At 44.4% G+C, this 22,298-nt stretch overlaps 1 protein-coding gene across 1 annotated transcript in view; it reads right to left on the minus strand.

Moving 5' to 3' along the window:
• The window catches only part of LOC124619443 (NACHT domain- and WD repeat-containing protein 1), a 578,477-nt gene that overhangs the window by 213,781 nt on the left and 342,398 nt on the right, over window positions 1–22,298 (minus strand). Inside the window, exon 5 of the mRNA XM_047145830.1 lies at window positions 19,675–19,914. Coding sequence (XP_047001786.1) covers window positions 19,675–19,914 — 240 coding nt within the window. The remainder of the gene's footprint in view (window positions 1–19,674; window positions 19,915–22,298) is intronic.

A 22,298-nucleotide genomic window follows, 5' to 3' on the forward strand; every position in this document is an offset into this window, starting at 1 on the left:
TAATGAGAAGATCAGACAGGCAGGTGCTGGAGATGTTACAGCTCTTTCTGAAAAACTTGTATTCTTTGTTGTGCTATCTGTCAGAGGGACGAAAATTATTGTTTGTGGGGATCTCAATGTCGATTTTTCGAAAGAATCTGACAAAAAGAATCACCTTTAAGTATTACTTGGTTTTTTTTAATTTGACATCAGTTACTGATTTTCCTACCTACGCAGTACTAGAAAATAGCACAGTGATGGATAATGTTTTTATACACCAAGATAAATTTAACCAGATAAAAACTTTTCCTGTTAGGAATGGTTGTTCTGATCACGATGCACAGCTAGTTACAGTATATGACATAGCACCATACAGTAATGTGAAACAGTCATCCAAAATAGTGCCTTAAATTAATGATTCAAGCGACCAAGCCTGTTCTGTAACCTTTCGACATAGCAGCACCCACCGAAAATCTCGTAAATACGCAGTGTGGAGTATCATTTGGTTTATGAATGCACAAAATTTTCGGATTATCGAAATTTACTGGTAAATAAACAATGTTTATGGTGATAGGCCATTGAACAGGTCTTCAATGAGAAAATAGTGGTTATGTTTAATCAAAGAAAACCAGCATGCTCAACGAAGTTCGGAGTGGTCAGTCGTCAGTCATTATGGCATCAATACGGACACAAGAACTTCACTGTCTTGCGTGGCACCCAGTGGTGTTCACTTATTCCTGAAACTGAAGGAATCTTTGGTTGGAAAACAGTTTGCAAACAATGAAAACATCAAACAGGCGGTGACATCCTGGCTCAGATCTTCGGTGGTAGAGGAGAAACACATGGGAATTAAAAAATTTACCCTACGTTACAATAAGTGCCTTGCAGCTTGAAAAATAGGGTAAGGTACTACAACTTTGTAAATAAAGTTTTTTGTTTATCTCTTCTATTTTTGTTTAGTTATGTCAAAACGTTCTTTACTTTCTGGATGACATTCGGATAAAATAATTTCTAATAGGCCTATAAGGATTCCTATCCCATGATAGATATTCCTGAAAATTTGTGCTTGCGAATTTTTAATAGCTACGGCAATATTTGAAAGATTTAAAACGAGAAATGTACGGCACACGCAATAAATAATTGATTCATGAAAAGTTCACTTAAATCATTTACAATTTCGTTGCATTGCAAATGATATGACATCTTGTGAGAGATTTCTCAAGGACAGTTACTTTCAGTACTCTTTACTATTATCTACTGCACGCATCCCACGTTTTACGTTTTAAATCATATTAGTACTGTTAGTTAGTTAGTAGTTCGTTCGCTCCATGTTCCATGGATATCATAATCATGTGGGATGAGTCATTTTACACTCACATCACAAATTAATTTGTACACATATTACATTCTGAAAAATTTTAAGCTTTTTTCGAAATAGAGAAAAGATATACAAATGTTGTATGAGTACATCCTATGCACCACCTTTTACACATTACACTAATAGAAATTCTTCTACAGAATAGAAGGAGTGGTCAGGGACAAACTTTCTCAGTTTGTTTTCAAATTTTACTTTGTCTGTGTGGTATTTTGTATCATTGGGCAAGTGATAAAATTTTATGCAGCATTGTGCAACTCTTTTAGAGACAACCATGATGTGGAATAATGAATGTAATTTTTCCTTCTTGTGTTGTAATTATGTACATCACTGTTCCTTTTGAACAGTAGTCAATTACTTTAGAAACATGATAAGGGAATAAAAATACTGTGAAGCAGTAATCTGAATGGTCAATTTTTCAAACAGGTGTCAACAAGAGGATCATGGGTGTGTACCACATATTATTCTTGCAGCACATTTTTCTGCAATGAAGACGTTCCTTCTTAAAAATGAGTTAGCCCAGAATGATATTCCATATAACATTATTGAATGAAAATATGCAAAACATATCAGCTTACTGATTTGTCTCTCCCCAAGATCTGCAATAATTCTAAGTGCAAATGAGGCTTAACTACGTTGTTTTAGTAGTTCTGAAATGTGTTTTTTTTTCCTATTTAACATCTCATCAATATGGACACCTACGAATTTTGAAGTGTCCACCCTATTTATAGTTTCCTCACCATGTGTTACAATTATCACTGGTGTTGTAGCCCTATATGTGCAAAACTGTGTATGTTGTAGTGCAGGAAAGTAGTCAATGATAATTTTAACAACTGTGTATACCATTTGATCTGTTTCTGTATGCATGTTTGTGTGGATTAAAATATCAGTGTCATCTGCAAAAAGAACTAATCAGCTTGTCGTATATGAGGTGGAAGGTCGTTTACATAAATGAAGAACAATAGTGGACCTAAGATTGAACCTTGGGGAACCCTATAGCTATTACAAATTCGCAACTGCAGGTTTTCATGACTATCCACAAGGAATTAGGAATCTGTATGGGGCTAGGAGAAATCATTTTATACTTTCTATTTCGTTTTAAAACTGTAGTACATTAAAAATAATTATTTAGTGTAGCAATTCAGTTACCTTAATCCACCAAGAAAGACCCAATGTTTTAACAATTGAAAGTATGTACTTTTTAATTGCTTTCATTATCTTGTGAGAAGGGGATTGCAGTGATACAGTCACAGTTAACGTTAGAAGTGAAACTGCTCACAAGATGAAAAACAAAATACCGGTGAAACTGCTAAATATGAATCGGGAGTCAGCGAAATTTCAACCCTGTTGGGCAGTGCTAACAGAGAGGTGGAGTCGAAAAAGTGCTGTGCCGACAGGATGCTGCCTGACATTTATCACAGCGTGCGGGTTTCCTTTTTGTGAAAAGTTTTGATGTTAGCATTGGAATGTGTTACAACACTGTACTACTCTTTTCAAAAGGTGTATAATTCCGTTAAATAAAGAACGTAGGAGAGATAATCATAAAGTTTTAGTCATTATTTTGAAATCATTATACTGCGAACACGATTTTTGTGATGGTGTTCGTCCTTCAGTAGACACTCACTGTTCAGTGTGACACATTTTTCCCAAAGGTGGATGATTTGGCGGAGAACTTGGATTTAAAAGTCTGCATTTGGGCTGTTCAGGAAAACGTCTGCCTAGAAAATCACCTCGTCGTCATTTTGGAACTGCCCGCGACAAAATGGTTTCTTCGTCCACCCACAGAGGAAGAATTCACTGGGCATCATGTCAACAGAACAAGGGAGTTAGACACAATATAATAAACACAAGAGGCAGCTTAAGTGCCTGTGTTCTGTGTAGAGAGAGCAGGGGCGTTGTCATCAAGAAGAGTCACCTCCTAGTTTGGCTTCCCGACGCTTCGTCTTTATGGCTATCGGTAACGTTGTCAAGAGATAGCGTATGTTCCCCACTATGTGTTTCTGCATGAAATTTAGCCCAAATTTACCTATTAGTCAAAAAGTCTACGTTTTACCAAAACTATTTACCCACAAACTGTTATTCAAACTCAACCCGTATGCTAACCTTTGACTAAACAGAACCTGATTTGAACTGAACTGTAACTGGTATGAAAGCGACTTGCCTTTGTATCAAATGCGCAACTGAAGTAAAAAATTTATCTGACCCTAATGAAAATTTTCACTTAGCTCACATCTTGACAACACTGTTGCAAATTTATTGAAAGGACAACAGTAAACAGCAAGCAGGAAGCGGCTAAGTTAGTTTTCTATTTCTACGAGTGTTGGAACTTTAATAAAGGAAACTATTTATTTACAGCTCGTACAAAATAGATACGTGTTTCAAAGTTATACTGACCTTCAAAGCAGTCACTAGCATTGTGTATAACCCGTCGCCAGCGATGTGGAAGTCGTAGGGTACTCTTAGCAGTGCCAGTTGTGTTGACAGTTCGAGCGACGCGGTCTATTGCCTGACGAATTTGTAGCAGTTCTGAAGCGAATGCCGTGAAGAGTTTCCTTCAGTTTAGAAATCGAGTTGAACTCATGAGGACTTACGTCAGGGGACCGCAGTAGGTGGTATAGCACTTAGCAGCCCCATCAGTCAAACAAATCAGTAACAGCTTGCACAGAACGTGCTTGAGCATTGTCCTGCAAAATCATGGTCAGGTTCTGCAGAAAGTGTCATCACTTCTGTCTATATGCTGCTCATTTCTGGAACACAACCTACGACCAGACTAGAGACAGAAGTGATGACACTTTCTGCAGGACCTGACCATCATTTTGCAGGACAATGCTCAAGCACGTACAGCAAGCTGTTTCTGATTTGTTTGTTTGATGGGGCTGCTAAGTGCTATACCACCTACTGCACTCCCCTGACTTAAGCCCTCGTGAGTTCAGCTCGACTTCTAAACTGAAGGAAACTCTTCACGGCATTCGCTTCAGAACTGCTACAAATTCGTTGGGCAATAGACCGCAGCACTCGAACTGTCAACGCAACTGGCACTGCTAAGAGTATCCTACGACTTCCACATCGCTGGCAACGGGTTAAACACAATGCTGGTGACTCCTTTGAAGGTCAGTAAAACTTTGAAACACGTATCTATTTTGTACAAGCTATAAATAAATAGCTACCACTATTAAAGTTCCAACCCTCGTAAATTAATATTCAGACTGTTGCATACCACATGATGCAGTGTGCTAATCCGTAATATAAACCTTTAAACAGTGGAATGGGGAGGGTAACCATGCCTATGAAATGATATTTCAAAACAACGATTTTAGAATGAATTATGTTTTCATAGAGACAGAATAAACTTCTCTTAATCTTCACACATATCATTGGCCTGAACAATACTATGCTTAACAAAGTGAACAATGATTTGAAAAGGGTACAATGTTAACAGAGAATTTCTATAAAAAGCAAACAGCTTAATCAGTTGATATTTTAATGCATGACTCAAGGAAGTGGGGTGGTCTTTGTTTCAGCTCTGAGCAACTGAACGACATTATCTAACTGACGAGAATCACTCCGACACACTAGCTGCGCAGTGTTGCAATCTTACCTCAGACTTCAAAATTTATATTCATTTCGCCTTTCAGTACATACATCATGTTCACCCCTGCTGTCCTTTTCAATAAATCTATCTTCATCTAACAGACACAATGACAAATCAACACAACATACTGAATACGTCCATCACCGACCACACTTCAACTAAGAATGTATCGGACTGCCCAGAGGCAAAGACTGTGCCACAGCAAGACCAAAGATTCTTTAACAGTAACGTAACTTCGATGAAATTAAAAGCGAAGGTAACAACATTAAAAGTGTAGCAGGGATTTTGCTGTTAAATGTAGGGAGCAGACAGCTGGAAAGAGTACACTGAAGGCCTCTACGAGGAGGTGGGGAAAGGGGTGGGAGAGGTGGGTTATGTCGGATGACGTGATAGAAGAAGAAATGGAAGTCCATTTGGACGACACGAGGGATCCGGTACTAGATTCACAAGCTGCTAGTCATTTATAAGTCTAGTAATTAAATAAAGCAGAGGGCTTACATAACGTTCCTTAGGAATATATAAAAATCACTGGAGGGAATGGTAACCAACCGACTATTCAAATAGGTGTGTACAGTCTACGAGACTGAGACATACCATCAGACTCTAGAAAAAAGTATCATCCACTCAGTTCAGAATGAGAATTATCGCGCAAACACCCTAACAGCTCTTGCGTCCAAATTGCTGACAAGAATATTATATAGAAGAATAGAAAGAAAATTGAGAATCTGTTAGCTGGTGAGCAGGTTGGATTTTGATCATGTAAAGTTGCCGGAGAGGCACTTCTGACGTCGCGCTTGATAATGGAAGCAAGACTTAAGAAACATCGAAAAGTTCATCGGAGTTGTCGATCCAAGAAAAGAGTTTGACCTTGAAAAATTGTACAAGACGTTCGAATTTTTCAGAAAAAGTAGGTGTAAGCTGTAGGGAAAGACGGGTGTTATACTATGTGCGTAAGAACCAACAAGGCACAATAAGAATGGAAGACCAAGAGCAAAGCGCTCTGACTAAGAAGGGTATAAGACAGAGAAGTAGTCTTTTCCTCTACTGTTTAGTCGATACCTCTAAGAAGCAATCAGGGAAGTAAAAGATAGGTCCAGGAGTGTAATTAAAATTCAGGGTGAAGAAATGTCAATAATAACACACGCTGGTGACATTACTATCCTCGATCAAAACGAGGAAGAAGTATTGTATATACTGCACTGAACGAACATCGTACGAAATGTAGAATATTGACTGAGAGTAAGTTGGGAAAAGGCAAAAGTAATGATCGGTAGCAGTAAGGTGATTACCAATAAAAGTAAACATCAAAATTGGTGACAGCGAGACAGACGAAGAGAGGGATTCTGTTATTCTGGAAGTAAAACAACGTATGAAGAAGCAAGGAGCACATAAAAAAAATTAGCGCAGGGAAAGGAGCATTCCTGACTAAATAAAGTGGACAAGTATCAAACTGGCCTTAATTGAGGAAGACATTTCTGAGAAGGTACGTTTGGAGAGCAGCATTGTATGGAAGCGAATCATGGACTGTGGGGAAACCGGAACGGACGAGAATCGAAGCATGTGAGATGTGGTGCTATAGGAGGCGTCGAATATTAGGTGGGCTGACAAGGTAAGGAGGTTCTCCGCAGAATCGGCGAGGAAAGGAATATGCGGGAACATTGACAAACAGAAAGTTGCTGTAGAGGGTAAAATCGTCTGGGGGAAGACAGAGATTGTAATACATACAACAAATACGTGAGGACGGTGGGTCTACTTGCTGTTCTGAGATGAAGAGGTTCGCACAGGAGAGGAAGTCGTGGGGGCTTGCATCAAGGCAGTCAGCATAGAAAAAAAGAATCGGACTATACCATGGAAGTCCCAAGAAGTACTCAGCCCTATCTTTGCCTATGATGGTAGGATACAATTTCGGCGGATACAATTTTTTCCCATACTTGCTTTGCTCATTTAACTTGGGGTCATATTGATACACCTAGCACTCGCCCTTGCTGACTAAGAGCCTGGATTGCTCTGATACAACGGTGCAAAATTTTCGATCCTGCGCCAGTTTGATGGCCTGTTTGAATGGGTGTGATCAGTTGAAGCTCTCATGCGAGATGTTTAAAACTGATGCATGGCTAATCTTCACTTTTCCACTATTGCCTCGACTGTGATATGCCGGTAACCTGGTACTACGGCTGCCACTTCACTTGCAATTCCAGTTTCTTAACAGAGAGATGATCTGCCACTTTGTTCTTCGTTATTCAGGCATGCCTGAGTACACTGGAAGAGGATACGCTAACGGCAGAATTATACCACTTTCTTTTAGGTGTAGAAAGTATTACTTATATTTAACTGTTAGTTAACGACGCATAAATGATATAAGCCTTCAAGAGATACTACGAGAAAAATCGCATGTCTTCGGCATGGCATAATGAGTAAGTACGTGGATTCCAGAATCGAAGGAAGTAAGTTCACGTCGCGCTATATGCTAATTTTTTTTTCATATTAGCGCTTTTAATCCACTCTGGGACTTTCTTATGAGTGCAATTCAAGTATTTTCTGCAATATTCTCTGAAGAATGAGTTTCTTCTGTTTCGTGACTTCCGCCTGATTGGAAAACGAATGTAGAAGTAAATATCTGGCTGTTTATTTCCAAAAACGCGGCGATTTCCGAGTATGTGGACAGTCAGGAACTTAAGAAGAGAGCTTATATTGTTGCAAGTGAAACGAGATGTTAAATGGATGCATGTTGTCTGCTCTTCCAGATATGTCTGAAAGAACAGATACCGAGCAGAATACACAGCTTTCATACATTATATGCAAACTGAAAGTGGAGAGGGAAAGAATGGGAAGGGATCACTACCGTCAGCAGCAGCAGTTCATTACGCGGAATCAGGGGCGATGAGTGAAAATTTGTATGGGACCGGGATTGCAACCCGGGATCTCCTGATTACTAGGTAGGTGCGTTAACCACTGCGCCATACGGGACACAGCGTTATTGAAACTGAGTGAATTATCTCGGCACCCCTCACCGCTGGTCTTCAATCCCAACGAGCGCCACCTATCCGCAGTCCCTATCAATTTCCTCCACGTTCGCTCTCTGAGATGCCCACAGGAGACCGGACATACTTCTGCATCTGCATTGAAGATTGCCCAGCTAGGCCAATATTTACACTGATTCCGTGTAATGTCCCACTACAGCTGACATCTATGATCCACTTCTTTTCCTTTCCTTTCCTTTCTTCCCCCCTCCGCCTTCAATTTACATATAATGTATAACAGCATATCTCTCACACATGTCCGAAAGAACAAACACCACACATTCATATAATTTGATTGGCCTAGCTGGGCAACGGATCCACCTTCTTCAGTGCGGATGCAGAAATACCTCCGACCTCGTGTGGCAATCTCAGAGAGCGAATGTGGAGGAAGTTGACAGGAACTGCTGATAGGTGGCGCTCGATGGGAATGTAGATCGGGGATGAGGCGTGCCGAGTTAGCCCGTGCAGTTGCGATAACGCTGTGTCCCGCATGGCACAGTGGTTATCACGCATAGTAACGAGGAGATTCCGAGTTCGAATCCTGGTGCGGTACACATTTTCACTCGTCGCCGTTGATTCCGCGTAATGTCCTGATGCAACTGTTTCAGAAATGTCTGTGCTGAACCTCTGGGCTATCACAATCCGGCCTCAGTCAAACTCAAATAGATCGCGCGTCTTCCTCATTCTACACACCGTCAACACGGTCACTGATACTACATGCACCTTGTGTGTGTGTGTGTGTGTGTGTGTGTGTGTGTGTGTGTGTAGTCATTCCTAACCAGGTGACGCTGCTATCGCCTGAAAAGTTTTATATCGATAGCAAGTCTGTGGTCGTAATGTTCTGGCTGATTAGTGTAACTGTTCCATGTGGCTTCCCTAGTGCTAATTTATGTCTTCACCTCATTCGTTGTTATTTCGCAGTGGTGCTGTACTCAGGGCATGAGAAAGAGGAGGAGATACAGGAATTCTGCATTACGACTCTTTGCAAGATTCTAGTGGAGATGGTTTGCCACTGTTTTTCTCCGACCTATGAATTGCATGTGTATGTGTGTCATTTTGTTGGCTGTGATAAGTGTGTGTACACGGTAGGGTTGAGCTTGTGATAATGGAAGGAGTGAAGGGAGCCTACTTGTCTCGAATAGCACCAAATTCGACACTGATCTTATAATATGATACTATCTTATCAGAAACAACTGATATTCGCTTCCTTCAGTCACACCCAAATTTAATTTCGCCTCTCTTGAATATTCACTGGTCAGTACAACATGCTGGGTTCTGTTAGCATCGATTCAAAGCTGACGTGGTCGTGTCGTAATGCTATATGTAACGTTAACACGAAGTCTCTTCTCTTAGCCCACTACCGAACAGTGAAAATGAAGTTAAGAGGCACCAAAGAAAGGAACTACTGTGTCAGAATCAAAGATTAAGCAATGATGAGAAATGACTGACGAAGGAACTGAAGCACGCAAAAGATACAGTCCATTGTCAACGTAACTTCAGCTGCAATTCCCTGTGATAGGTAGACTGGCCAAAAGAGTGTATTTGTATTGTTCGTATTTAGTGTTGTTACCAGGGCTGGCAGCTTATATAAGGGGTGCGAAGAGAGTCGGATGTGAGTGATCACTGTGAAGAACACGGAAATGCCGCGTACTCGTGTGAGGCACCATTATTATCAGCTGTCCCCCTCCCCCGGTAGCTGAGTGGTCAGCGCGAAATGTCAATCCTAAGGGCCCGGGAGATTTTCTCCGCTCAGGGAATGGCTGTTGTGTTGTCCTAATCACTATCATTTCATCCCCATCGACCCGCAAGTCGCCGAAGTGGCGTCAAATCGAAAGATTGCATCCGGCGAACGGTCTACACGACGGGAGGCCCTGGTCACACGACACCAGCTGACAGCTTGAAAGGAGCCTCGTCGTGGGTCTCCATTTGGCTGGTTTGTCGAATCGTTCAGTATAAAGATATGTGAGGCACGCAGATGTGATAGTGGTATTCATGGGAATGGAATGCCAAGCGTATTTGTCGTCAAGGTTTCGGTAGATCGCATATGACCACCGTAAGGGAGGATCGGCATATTGGTCTGAGACTAGCAGCAACCGCTCTAAGGAATTACTGTCCCATGCTTAGGCTGCCGTGATCCCCACAACACAAACGGCTGCGTTTAGGATGGTGCCGTGACCGGAAAGCGTGGACTACTGATGAATGGCCGCCACATTATGTTTGGCTATGAATCGCGGCTGAGCACTTAGCTAGATTACCACCAACGGCCTGTACGGTGGTGCCCCGGGGGGGAGGTCGCGTTCCTCCAGTGTTTTGAAAACGTAGAGCGGTGCTGTACTACTCCTGACGTCATGGTGTGTGGAATCATCGGATATGATGTCAGATCACGGCAGGGAATTATTGAGGGAACACTGGTGGCACAACGGTACGACACGGCATCCTGCTTTCTCATGAGTTATCTCTCACGTTATAATATCGTGGTGCCACTTTTCAACTGGACAATGGGCATCTACACATGACACCTAGCTCTACGAACTGTCTGCGTGGTGCTGAGATATTCCCATGGCCAGCACGATCCCGAGGTCTGTCCCCAATAAATGTTCGGTATCAGCTCGCACGCCAGCTCTGTCCCAGTGCCTGTATTCAAGGTATCAAGGACCAGTTACAATTGTGGGCCAGCTTCTTCCAAGAGAAATTACAACAGCCTACGAACCGAATCAGTTCATGCTCCCATGCCAGATAGGATGCAACGTCCTACTGGCAAGTGGGCTCATACTGCTAAATTCTTTGTAATTGTGACTCGATTTTGTAATCATTGAAACAACGTCATATACTCCATGAACGTCCTTCTCTTCTGCGTACATCTTTTGTTTTCTTACGCTGTGTGGCTTATCAATAGCTAAAGAAAAAATCTTTAGACGCTATAGACAAAGTTTGTAAGGTAAAGTGCTGAGCAAAGAAGTAGTTCAAATACTTCAATACATCGACATCAAACGATATTTAAAAGCCAATACATATAGCCTTTTTGCCTTTTCCGTTGTGTCTTTTCTTTCTACGTTCCACTGCGTTTATGTCCTTCAATGAACTGACTTCTTGACCGTTAAGAAAAATTTCATCAATTTACACTAGTGGCCATTAAAATCGCTACACCAAGAAGAAACGCAGATGATAAATAGGTATTCATTGGACAAATATATTATACTAGAATTGACATGTGATTACATTTTCACGCAATTTGGGTGCACAGATCTTGAGAAATCAGTACCCAGAACAACCACCTCTGGCCGTAATGACGGCCTTGATACGCCTGGGCATTGAGTCAAACAGAGCTTGGATGGCGTGTACAGGTACAGCCGCCCATGCAGCTTCAACACGATACCACAGTTCATCAAGAGTAGTGACTGGCGTATTGTGACAAGCCAGTTGCTCGGCCACCATTGACCAGACGTTTTCAACTGGTGAGAGATCTGGAGAATGTGCTGGCCAGGGCAGCAGTCGAACATTTTCTGTATCCAGAAAGGCCCGTACAGGACCTGCAAAATGCGGTCGTGCATTATCCTGCTGAAATGTAGGGTTTCGTAGGGAACGATTGAAGGGTAGAGCCACTGGTCGTAACACATCTGAAATGTAACGTCCACTGTTCAAAGTGCCGTCAATGCGAACAAGAGGTGACCGAGACGTGTAACCAATGGCACCCCATACCATTACGCCGGGTGATACGCCAGTATGGCGATGACGAATACACGCTTGCAATGTGCGTTCCCCGCGATGTCGCCAAACACGGATGCGACCATCATGATGCTGTAAACAGAACCTGGAAACCTGGATTCATCCGAGAAAATGACGTTTTGCCATTCGTGCACCCGTGTTCGTCGGCAAGTACACCATCGCAGGCGCACCTGCCTGTGATGCAGCGTCAAGGGTAACCGCAGCCATGGTCTCCGAGCTGATAGTCCATGCTGCTGCAAACGTCGTCGAACTGTTCGTACAGATGGTTGTTGTCTTGCAAACGTCCCCATCTGTTGACTCGGGGTTCGAGATGTGGCTGCACGATCCGTTAGAGCCATGAGGATAAGATGCCTGTCATCCCGACTGCTAGTGATACGAGGCCTTTGGGATCCAGCACGGCGTTCCGCATTACCCTCCTGAACCCACCGATTTCATATTCTGCTATCAGTCATTGGATCTCGACCAACGCGAGCAGCGATGTTGCGATATGATATACCGCAATCGCGATAGGCTACAATCTGACCTTTATCAAAGTTGGAAAGGTGATGGTACGCATTCCTCCTCCTTACACGAGGCGTCACAACAACGTTTCACCAGGCAACGCCGGTCAACTGCTGTTGGTGTATGAGAAATCGGTTGGAAACTTTCCTCATGTCAGCACGTTGTAGGTGTCGCCACCGTCGCCAACCTTGTGTGAATGCTCTGAAAAGCTAATCATTTGCATACCACAGCATCTTCTTCCTGTCGGTTAAGTTTCACGTGTGTAGCGCGTCTTCTTCGTGGTGTAGCAATTTGAATGGCCAGTGGTGTATGTTCAAAACTTATTTCATCAATTTATGTTCATCTTTATCAATATTGTAGGCTGTTTCTTTGTACTGGTATTCTAGAACCTAAACAATTTTTCGCTTTCGGGTTTGTGTCCTCTTTTGTGTAAGAAAATCTATTACAGAAACATTCAAATCCTCGTGAATACTTCGCAGTTGTGATATTCAAATGGCTCTGAGCACTATGGGACTCAACTGCTGAGGTCGTTAGTCCCCTAGAACTTAGAACTAGTTAAACCTAACTAACCTAAGGACATCACAAACATCCATGCCCGAGGCAGGATTCGAACCTGCGACCGTAGCGGTCTTGCGGTTCCAGACTGCAGCGCCTTTAACCGCACGGCCACTTCGGCCGGCTTGTGATATTCCATCCCAGTGAGTGTGCAGTAAAGTTAAACGTCCAACAAAGTAAGTGCACTTAGGTATAATATTTCATTCATCATTCTTTCACGGCTTCACTATCATTACGAGTAATAATTACAATCAAAATGCGTTTTATTTATCTTTCTCTTACGCTTGTTACTCGTTGTATAAGTCCAGGTTTGTTATGTGATGACTAAAACATCTACGGAAAGAGGTAGAACGACAGTGAAACTACCACTAGGCGCCAATGCTTGGACGTCCACGACTCTTCACAGAACGTGGGGTTCGGAGGCTTGCCTACTCTCTAAAGTAGGATAGATGACGATTTGTGGCATCTGTGCGGAAGGAGTACAATGCTGGCGCGCGCACAAGTCTTTCGGAGCACACTGTTCATTGTTAAACGCGGAGCTCCGCAGCGGACCATCCCCACGTGTTGACCCAACGATCCCGGCAGTTACGACTGCAGTGGCCAGTGGGCACGGGACCATCGGGATTCGACCGTAGATCTGTGGAAACGCGTCCGCTCTTCGTGTGAATCACATTTTTGCTACACCAGGTCGATGGTCGTCTCCACAAACGCCGTCATCGAGATGACTGGCGTCTCGAAATGTGCAGCGCATGCTCATGAGAGCGTTATTATGCTATGGAGTAGCATAATAATCCTCTCATCAGGATCCGTCCGTGGCGCGCTGGAGACATTCTCCTGCTCTTGAATGGGACCTGTGGTAGCAACCGAAGACAAGCTGACAGCTGCGAAACACTTGCGTCCCTTCATGGTTGCTGTCTTCTCCGACGACGACGCCTTCTTTTAGCAGTGTAGCTATCCGTTTCTCGGTGCCGCAACCATGCTACAGTGGTTTGAGGGGCACTGTAGTGCATTGACGTTGATGTCTCGGCGACCAAATGCGCCTGATGCAAATCTTATGGAACCCATATGGATCGCCATCGGGGGGCCACCACCGCGGCACGAATTACATGACCTTTTGCGTAGACATCTAAAGCCACCTTCCTCCACAAACTTACCAACAAACGGTTGGATCCATGATACACAGAATAAGTGACGTATTTCGTTCCAAAGACGGATAAACAATAGATTAAGCAGATGGTCATAATGCTTTGGCTCATCAGTGTACGTGCCATACTTGACTAAAGATTAAAAGAAATGCTTTTATTATCTACAACTTATGCTGAAAGAACTAATTACTTACACGTGTTCACATGTATTGCATAATTCACATATAAATTAATATCGAGATCTTTTTAAACATAGTTATTGTCTGCTACAATAAAAGAAATTAAGCTACTCCTCAAATGGCACTTCAGAGTCCGCTATTGTAACATGCGTAAGCGCAGTAGTAAAACTTGAGACGCCAGCGGCTTCCAAGAAGTTCAAAGTCAAAACTTTATTTCTGAGAAACCTCGGCGTTGGCGTTCCATTCAATCGAGGGCATGTGTGAATGCCATAATTTGAAATGCAGTGTGGAGTCATTTACCGATCCATTCCGTTCAGTGCCGCTCTGTCAGATATTAACAGGAATTTAATAATAATTTCATCGAGCCAATGTTATATCCGCGAAGGAACTACGTCTGGTTGTCTCTTTGTTGTTAATGGCGGTATGGTTCACTAACGAACGGATGTCGAATCTCTGAACTGACATAATTCACTTGTTCACCTGCCCGTACGGTTTGCAAGATATTCTTTTTTTCTTCTTCGCCTTTTCCCGTCTTACTAGAGGGTCGACATTGTTACATCCTTTTGGCAATGTTTAGTTGCAACTGGTGACTGGATGCCCTTTTCGACACTATCACTCCCTCTGCTGAGGAGTTGGTTTACACCATCTGCCTCCATTTAGTGTAGGTCACACATTCAAGCGTGGTTATGTTTTGAAATGTTCAAATGTGTGTGAAATCTTATGGGACTTAACTGATAAGGTCATCAGCCCCGAAGCTTACACACTACTTAACCTAAATTATCCTAAGGGCAAACACACACACCCATGCCCGAGGGAGGACTCGAACCTCCGCCGGGACCAGCCGCACAGTCCACGACTGCAGCGCCTCAGACCGCTCGGCTAACCCCGCGTGGCGGTTATGTTTTCTAAGTGATTGCCATCAGTGTAACTGGGACGTATACTTGGTGCCAGCCTAGCATTTATCGACTGGGTGGCTGCGATTAATCTGACGATGTTCCGCGTGCTGCAGTGCGGGATGTATACATTGCAGTACGTTGAAACATCGTAGGTGTGGTCATTAATTGGTGCGCTCGCTAGGTATGCTGAAAAAATATTAGTTTCACTTTCTGCCACCGAGTGAAAATATGACGCTGTAAGCAGAATGTGAAATGATTTCCAGCTTTGACTTCATTATTCTGTTCATGGCTTGGCGACACGTGCTGTTTTCTTTTGTAAAGTGACTGTTGGTGTAAAGGGATAAGAAGGTTGACGTTTTCCTTACGAAACGCAATGCTATTGAGAAGAAAGACCATGTTTTTAGCAGAACGACAGGAATAGTAGCGCTGCATTGAGGGAACATCGAAGACAGAAACAGCTATAAAGGGCCCCATAATAAATTGGCTAAAAAATATGATGAAGAAATTTGAAGAAACAGGTGAATTAGGCGGGGAAGCACGGAGAGGGACCTGGATCATTCCCATGCCAGTTGTTGGTGGAGTTGCTGTAGCCGACCATGCAGCACAGTCAGTGCTCGAGCTGTATCACGGAAACTGCCTCTTCCCTGGCCAAGAGTTCAAAATATTTTGCGGCGCATTTTACGCTGATATCCCTAGAAGACTGAGAATGTGCAACAAATGAATCCCCAAGTTGGGTTACAATACCGTGAGGCCGGCCGGAGTGGCCCTGCGGTTCTAGGCGCTACAGTCTGGAACCGAGCGGCCGTTACGGTCGCAGGTTCGAGGTTCGAATCCTGCCTCGGGCATGGATGTGTGTGATGTCCTTAGGTTAGTTAGGTTTAATTAGTTCTAAGTTCTAGGCGGCTGATGACCTCAGAAGTTAAGTCGCATAGTGCTCAGAGCCATTTGAGCCAATACCGTGACTTGGCCCTTCCTTTTTGGCACGCATGGAGGTGGATGACGTGTGGCCAGAGAATATTCTTTGGACGGACGAGGCACGGTGCCGTGAATGCACAGAATTGTTACATATGTGGTTGTAGTGGAACATCCACACCAAACAGCTTATGGGACTGTGTAGTCTGGTTTCATAAGCTCCTTTATTCTCGGTCCGTTTTTCTTCGAGGAGATGACACATCACGGGCTTTTTAGGGTTACAGTGACATCTGCACATTATAAGGACATCACTGTGCAACACTTGCTTCCAGCTTTGCAGCCCTGTCCCTCTCTTTTAGTGCAAGATTCGACGACACCCCAAGTCTCTTGGCAGGTAAGAGATTTCCTTCGAGAAACCACATAATCTAAAGGCAATTTCAATACATGAGTCCTTCAAGATCCCCCGGCCTAAATCAGCGTAACTTCTGATTGTGGGAATATCTGAAACATCGTGTCTATCAGGGATGTGTCCGGTCTCTTCCTGATGTGAAGGCTAATGTACAACGACATCTCTCCCTGATTACACGGGATACGCTGCGAGCAACTGATGACCACGTTGTTTATGGACGCAGCACGTTGCTGAGTCGGGAGACGATACTGAAAATATATTGCAAATTGTGGCCATATCTTAATAAACATTCCAGAACCACCGTTACCATTTGTGATGGTTTCTCCCCTTTTTCTGCACCCACACCGCATTCTAATTGTTAACAGCTCCGTATTTTCACCTGGTGACAGAAAGTGGAACTACTATCTTTCGGCATACTCCCCGAACGCACCGATTAATGAACGTACTTACCGACGTTTCAGCATCCTGCGGTGCACAAGTCTACAGGCCATACTGCAGCACTTGGAACACCGTCAGTTAAACTGCACTGATCAGCCAGAACGTTATGACTGCCGACCTACTATCGATATAAACTCGTCCAGGTGACAGCAGCTTCACCTGGCGAGGAATGACTGCTAGTCAGACACACACAGTGCATGTAGTATTAGTGAGCATGCTGCCCCTGTGTAGAATGGCGAAGGCATGTGATCTATCTGAGTATGATTGATGGCAGATTGTGATGGCCTGGAGGTTCAGCACGAGCATTTCGGAAACGTCAGGTGTTTGAGGAGCTTTGTGGTGAGTGTCTTCAGCATGCGCAAAATCAAAGTTAAACCGCATCCAGGCGTCATGGGGTTGGGCAGCCACCCCTTATTACGGATGTTGGGCGTCGTGGTCTGGGCGGACTGGTAAAACATGAGGGCTCAAGAACTATGGCGGAACTAACGTCAGACTTTAATGATGGACAGGTGTCAGTGTGTGGGTGTTTTGTTGACGGATTGATCTGACAAGTACCCTTTGGCTCCAGCAAGAAGCAATTTCCACCCCACACTACTAAAGAAGTCAGACAGACGCTCCTAACATAACAAAAAGAAATGCCTGAAACACTTTCGGCAATAAATATCCTCTGGAGTCGTCCGCTGTAAGGAAAAGACACAAAAACGTTCTATTTGCTTATGTAATTAGTGGGATACTTGGGTACTGGAGTATTGCTAGTTAATCCTGTTAATGAGATTTATGTACAAAGTGTGGGAAAGTTCTTTTATTCCTTTTCTTTAAGAATATTATTTACTCGGCAGAATGGCTGAGAGCTGCACCTACTCAACTTGAATAATTATCCGATTTAATTTTTCTAAGTACGGTCGTGGCTGTCACGTGAGAAATGTAATGGAGTGATGTGAATGAAGTATATTATTTCTAATGGAGGAAAGCTGGGGCTCGCCTATGCTGTAACCGCACAATAGTGTGAGCTGCGATGACTGCTGCTTGCGCCATTTACTGCTGAAAAATAACAAAACTATCTCTTTCTATCTGGATTGAACTTCGTCAATTGAACTCTCACTACGCCTTGATGCAGTCAAAGACTCCTATCTGCCCCTAGTCTAACCACTGGTGTGGTACACCAGTCAGATAACCAGTCCACCGCGATGTCACTCAGTGTTCACTCGCAGGTGCAAACTAATACTCTGTCTGTGTTCACACGGCACATTAAGTGTCACGGCCAACACAGTTAACAAACGCTTAATCGCGAGCGACTCGATATAGAGTATCACTCTAATTCGCTAGTGACAGAGGCGCTCTCTCAGTGCAGTACTGAGTAGAGACTTTGTTTCTCGCTCTCTGCGTACACGCACGAGCGCACTCACTCCCATTACATGTTTCCGCTGCAAGTGTGTCACTGGAACGGCTTCCTTCCACGCAAAAAGCAAAAGGGTATATCGTCCGCTGTCTTTCCCTCACTCCTCGGGCTCATTGCGTCAGAAATAATCCACCAATCAGCGCTACTCTTACAAACGGGAGAATGGCTAAGCCGACCAATTCGGAAATATATAGCATCTGCATTAGGCGTTTACTGTTCACTTGTGAGATTTTTGAAACTGTGCACTAGGTCCATCAAAAAAAAAAAAAATGCGTATGCTGGGGCTCTCCCAAACAATCCAGCGGGTTTTGCTTTTAAGGTGAACACACGGGCCATTATCCCTTTTCTCTGGTAAAAACTGTTTTGGTCCATGGGCGGCTGCCCAGCGGCACACCTGCATGCTAACCCACCCTGCTACGGACTTTCTAGTTGGCTGGTTGCCTCCACCGGACAAAAGCTCCTGTGGCTGTTGTGTCTTGAATGTTTGTGTACGCCAGCCTCGACTTTTTAATCTTGGTGGGCACTTGTAATTTATTTATGAGATTTGTATATCGATTAAGTGGAAATACGTAAAATTGACTCTACTCTATCGAGTTTGGGCTCGAATGAAACGTCTTGATACGCAGAATACGATGGTGAGGTCGGAATATGTAAGAAATGAAGGTCAGGAGACCACGCCACCTTACGCAGGCTAGAAGTGTACCTGAACAGACAGTGCACCGGACACTCCTAACGAAGAGCTTCCACAGCCCATGATCCATGCATGTGCCAATGTCAACACCATAAGTATGACTGAAATGGGCACATGACCATCAGCACTGGAAGTGACAGAGCATTGTATGGTCTAATGAATACATGTACATTCTTCATCATGTTGATAGGAGGGCGCGAATCCATCGTCTTCCAGAGGTAGAGCTCCTTACCACCTAATCTGTGGGACTGCAGAATGGAGACAAGTTGCCAGCGGCTTGACTATTCTCTGGCGAACATTCACGTGGATATCTGTGAATCCACTGGAGCTCGTGCAAGGCACCATGATGTCCAAGCAGTATCGTACACTGGTTGTAGACCATGTACATTTTTCAACAAGATAATGTGCCATTTTACAGGGCTAGGAGTGTGATGAATCAGTGACGAGTTCCAGTTGATGTGCTGGTACCCCAACTCGCCAGATTTGAAGCTGATTGAATATATCTCGGATGTAATTGAACATGGCGTCAGAGCTCATCAGCTTCCTCCCATGAATTTACAGGAATTAGGTGACATATTGCACGAACTACCACCAGCGGCCTACTAAGGTCTCTTTGCTTCCATGCCACGACGCTTCGCCACTGTTATCCGTGGCAAAGGTGAACATACCGGCTATCAGGAAAGCAGACATAATACTCTGTGCAAGTGTACAACCATCACAACCTGAAAGCCACATTCAGGCCGGCAGACTCGCCATCTCTCGCCCGTGTCCAGGAAGTGGCTCGTTGGCACGATCGGCTCTGATGGGGTCTTCTGTTTGCAAAAGATCTTGTAGGATCAGAGCGAGCAGGCGCTTACCTTGCGAGTCGGCGGCGCAGACGTAGAGCGCGATCTTGCGGCAGCGCGGGGCGACCCTGGCGGCGGCGACGTGTCCCAGCAGCAGGTGTCGCGCGCCCTCGGGCAGGCGGCGCACCTCGGGCGGCAGCTGCAGCGCCGCCGACGACGGCGTCGCCGAGCAGGGCGCCGCCGAGGACGGCGGCCCGCGCTCAGAGTCCCGCGGGCTCTGCGCCGGCGGCGACGACAGCGACATCGAGTCCGCTGCAACAGCCAGCTCGCCGTCACTGCCGGCGCTCCTCTCCAGCAAAAAACAGCATCCACTACTGTTACGTCTGCCACAGACGGCCCCTGACAGGCAGACTACACTCGAGACACCCCTGTGTACCATATAACATACACAAGCACTTGCAGGCGCAACCAAGAGGAAAACAATTCTTCAAAACAAACAGAACTTGCTAGAGACTAATGCGAACTTTTTCTGCAGAGGTCGCCTCACAGATACGGGGAAAGTTGGAGTACTCCGCCGACCTCCGCCGGCTTTATAAGGCCAGCGCAGCAGCTGTACAGCCAGTTCCTCGCCGAGCTAGGACCAGCTCCGATGGACCTCACCGACGCTCTTGATGAATGGTCGTCTACAAGTTATTTGTTTTTGTGGGCGTATAGTGATGGTTCGAGAAGTGTAGTTCAGTTTCAATAAACGACATTATACTGAGTGTTCTATAATACTTTCTCCAACTACTTTCGATAAAATTTCCGTACTAAAGTATTACGCCCCCCTGCCTTTCCTTTACGAGGCATTCGTTTGTGTGGATCATGCTACTCTCTTCGAAAAATTTCGGTTTGCATTCAACTGGTTTGAATCATACTCAACAAAAGAATGCGAAAAGTTGGTCTGAATAATTCAAACAATGTTCCAAGGCTAGAAAATTTTAGTGATTGGGGACATATCAAGACGGGAGTGCAACAAGGTTCATTTTTAGGTCCACACCTACTCCTTATAGAGGGTGATTCTTGTTAACGTTTACAAAACATCCGAAGTTACTGGGTGTCAATTATTGAACTATATGAAAAAATCGTCATAACGTCTGAACGGTTTGCGTTAGGACGTTCAAACTCCGCGGTTGGCCGCGGGGCACTATGGGAATTAGTATGCGCTGTATGGTTTGGTTTAGCGACGAAGCCCACTTTCATTTGGATGGGTTCGTCAATAAGCAAAATTGGCGCATCTGGGGGACTGGGAATCCGCGTTTTGTTATAGGGAAGTCTCATCACCCTCAATGGGTGACTGTGTTGTGTGCAATGTCCGTGTTGTGTCCAATGACCAGTCACGGAATAAGCGGTGCGATATCGTTCAAATGGCTCTAAGCACTATGGGACTTAACATCTGAGGTTCAAAAATGGTTCAAATGGCTCTGAGTACTATGGGACTTAACGGCTGATGTCATCAGTCCCTTAGAACTTAGAACTACTTAAACCTAACTAACCTAAGGACATCACACACATCCATGCCGGAGGCAGGATTCGAACCTACGACCGTAGCGGTCGCGCGGTTCCAAACTGTAGCGCTTAGAACCACTTGGCCACCACGGCCGGCTAACATCTGAGGTCATCAGTCCCCTAGACTTAGAACTATTTAAACTTAACTAACCAAAGGACATGACACACACCCATGCCCGAGGCAGGATTCGAACCTACGACCATAGCAGGAGCTCGGTTCGGGACTGAAACGCCTAGAACGGCTCGGCAACAACGGCCGGCGGTGCGATATTCCTTCATGGCACGGTGACTACCGAACGGTATCTGAAGGTTTCGGAAAATGATTCTTATTATCCAAAGTGACCCTCATTTCGACAAGATGCCAGCCGGGGTGGCCGTGCAGTTCTAGGCGCTTCAGTCTGGAACCGCGCGACCGCTACGGTCGCAGGTTCGAATCATGCCTTGGGCATGGATGTGTGTGACGTCCTTAGTTTAGTTAGATTTAAGTAGTTCTAAGTTCTAGGGGACTCAGCAATTAAGTCCCATAGTGCTCAGAGCCATTTCGACATGATGTGGCAAGACGAAGCTCGACCCCATCGAAGCAGGAAAGTGTTTAATGCCCTGGAGGAGCACTTTCGGAACCAAATTTTTAGTCTGTGGTACCGACAGTCCACTGGCATGGGCTCGGATTGGCCGTCATGTTCTCCGGATCTGAACACAAGCGACTCGTTTTCGTGGGGGCTATATTAATTGCAAGGTGTATAGCAGTAACCCCAAAACGAATGCCAAACTGTAAACAGCCATTCAAGAGGTCACTGACAGCATCGATGTACCGACACTTCAGCGGGTCATGCAGAATTTCTATATTTGTCTGTGCCTCCTCATCGCCAATGATGGCAGGCATTTAGAACATGTCATAATCTAAATCCGAATATCTGTTGTTACTTTTACATGTTCAATAAAATGTGTGCACGCTGTAGTTTGTAACTAATTAGGTTTTTTTCCCATATAGTTCAATAATTGTTACCCTGTACGTAGACGACGCTGAAACAAATAATTTAATATAAGGTTATTTTACGCATGTTGTATCTTGTGACCTCGGCGGCCGTTAATGGTAGTTCAAAAAATGGCTCTGAGCACTATGGGACTTAACATCTATGGTCATCAGT

The sequence above is a fragment of the Schistocerca americana genome, chromosome 6 (genome assembly GCF_021461395.2).
Source record: "Schistocerca americana isolate TAMUIC-IGC-003095 chromosome 6, iqSchAmer2.1, whole genome shotgun sequence".
Classification (NCBI taxonomy): domain Eukaryota; kingdom Metazoa; phylum Arthropoda; class Insecta; order Orthoptera; family Acrididae; genus Schistocerca; species Schistocerca americana.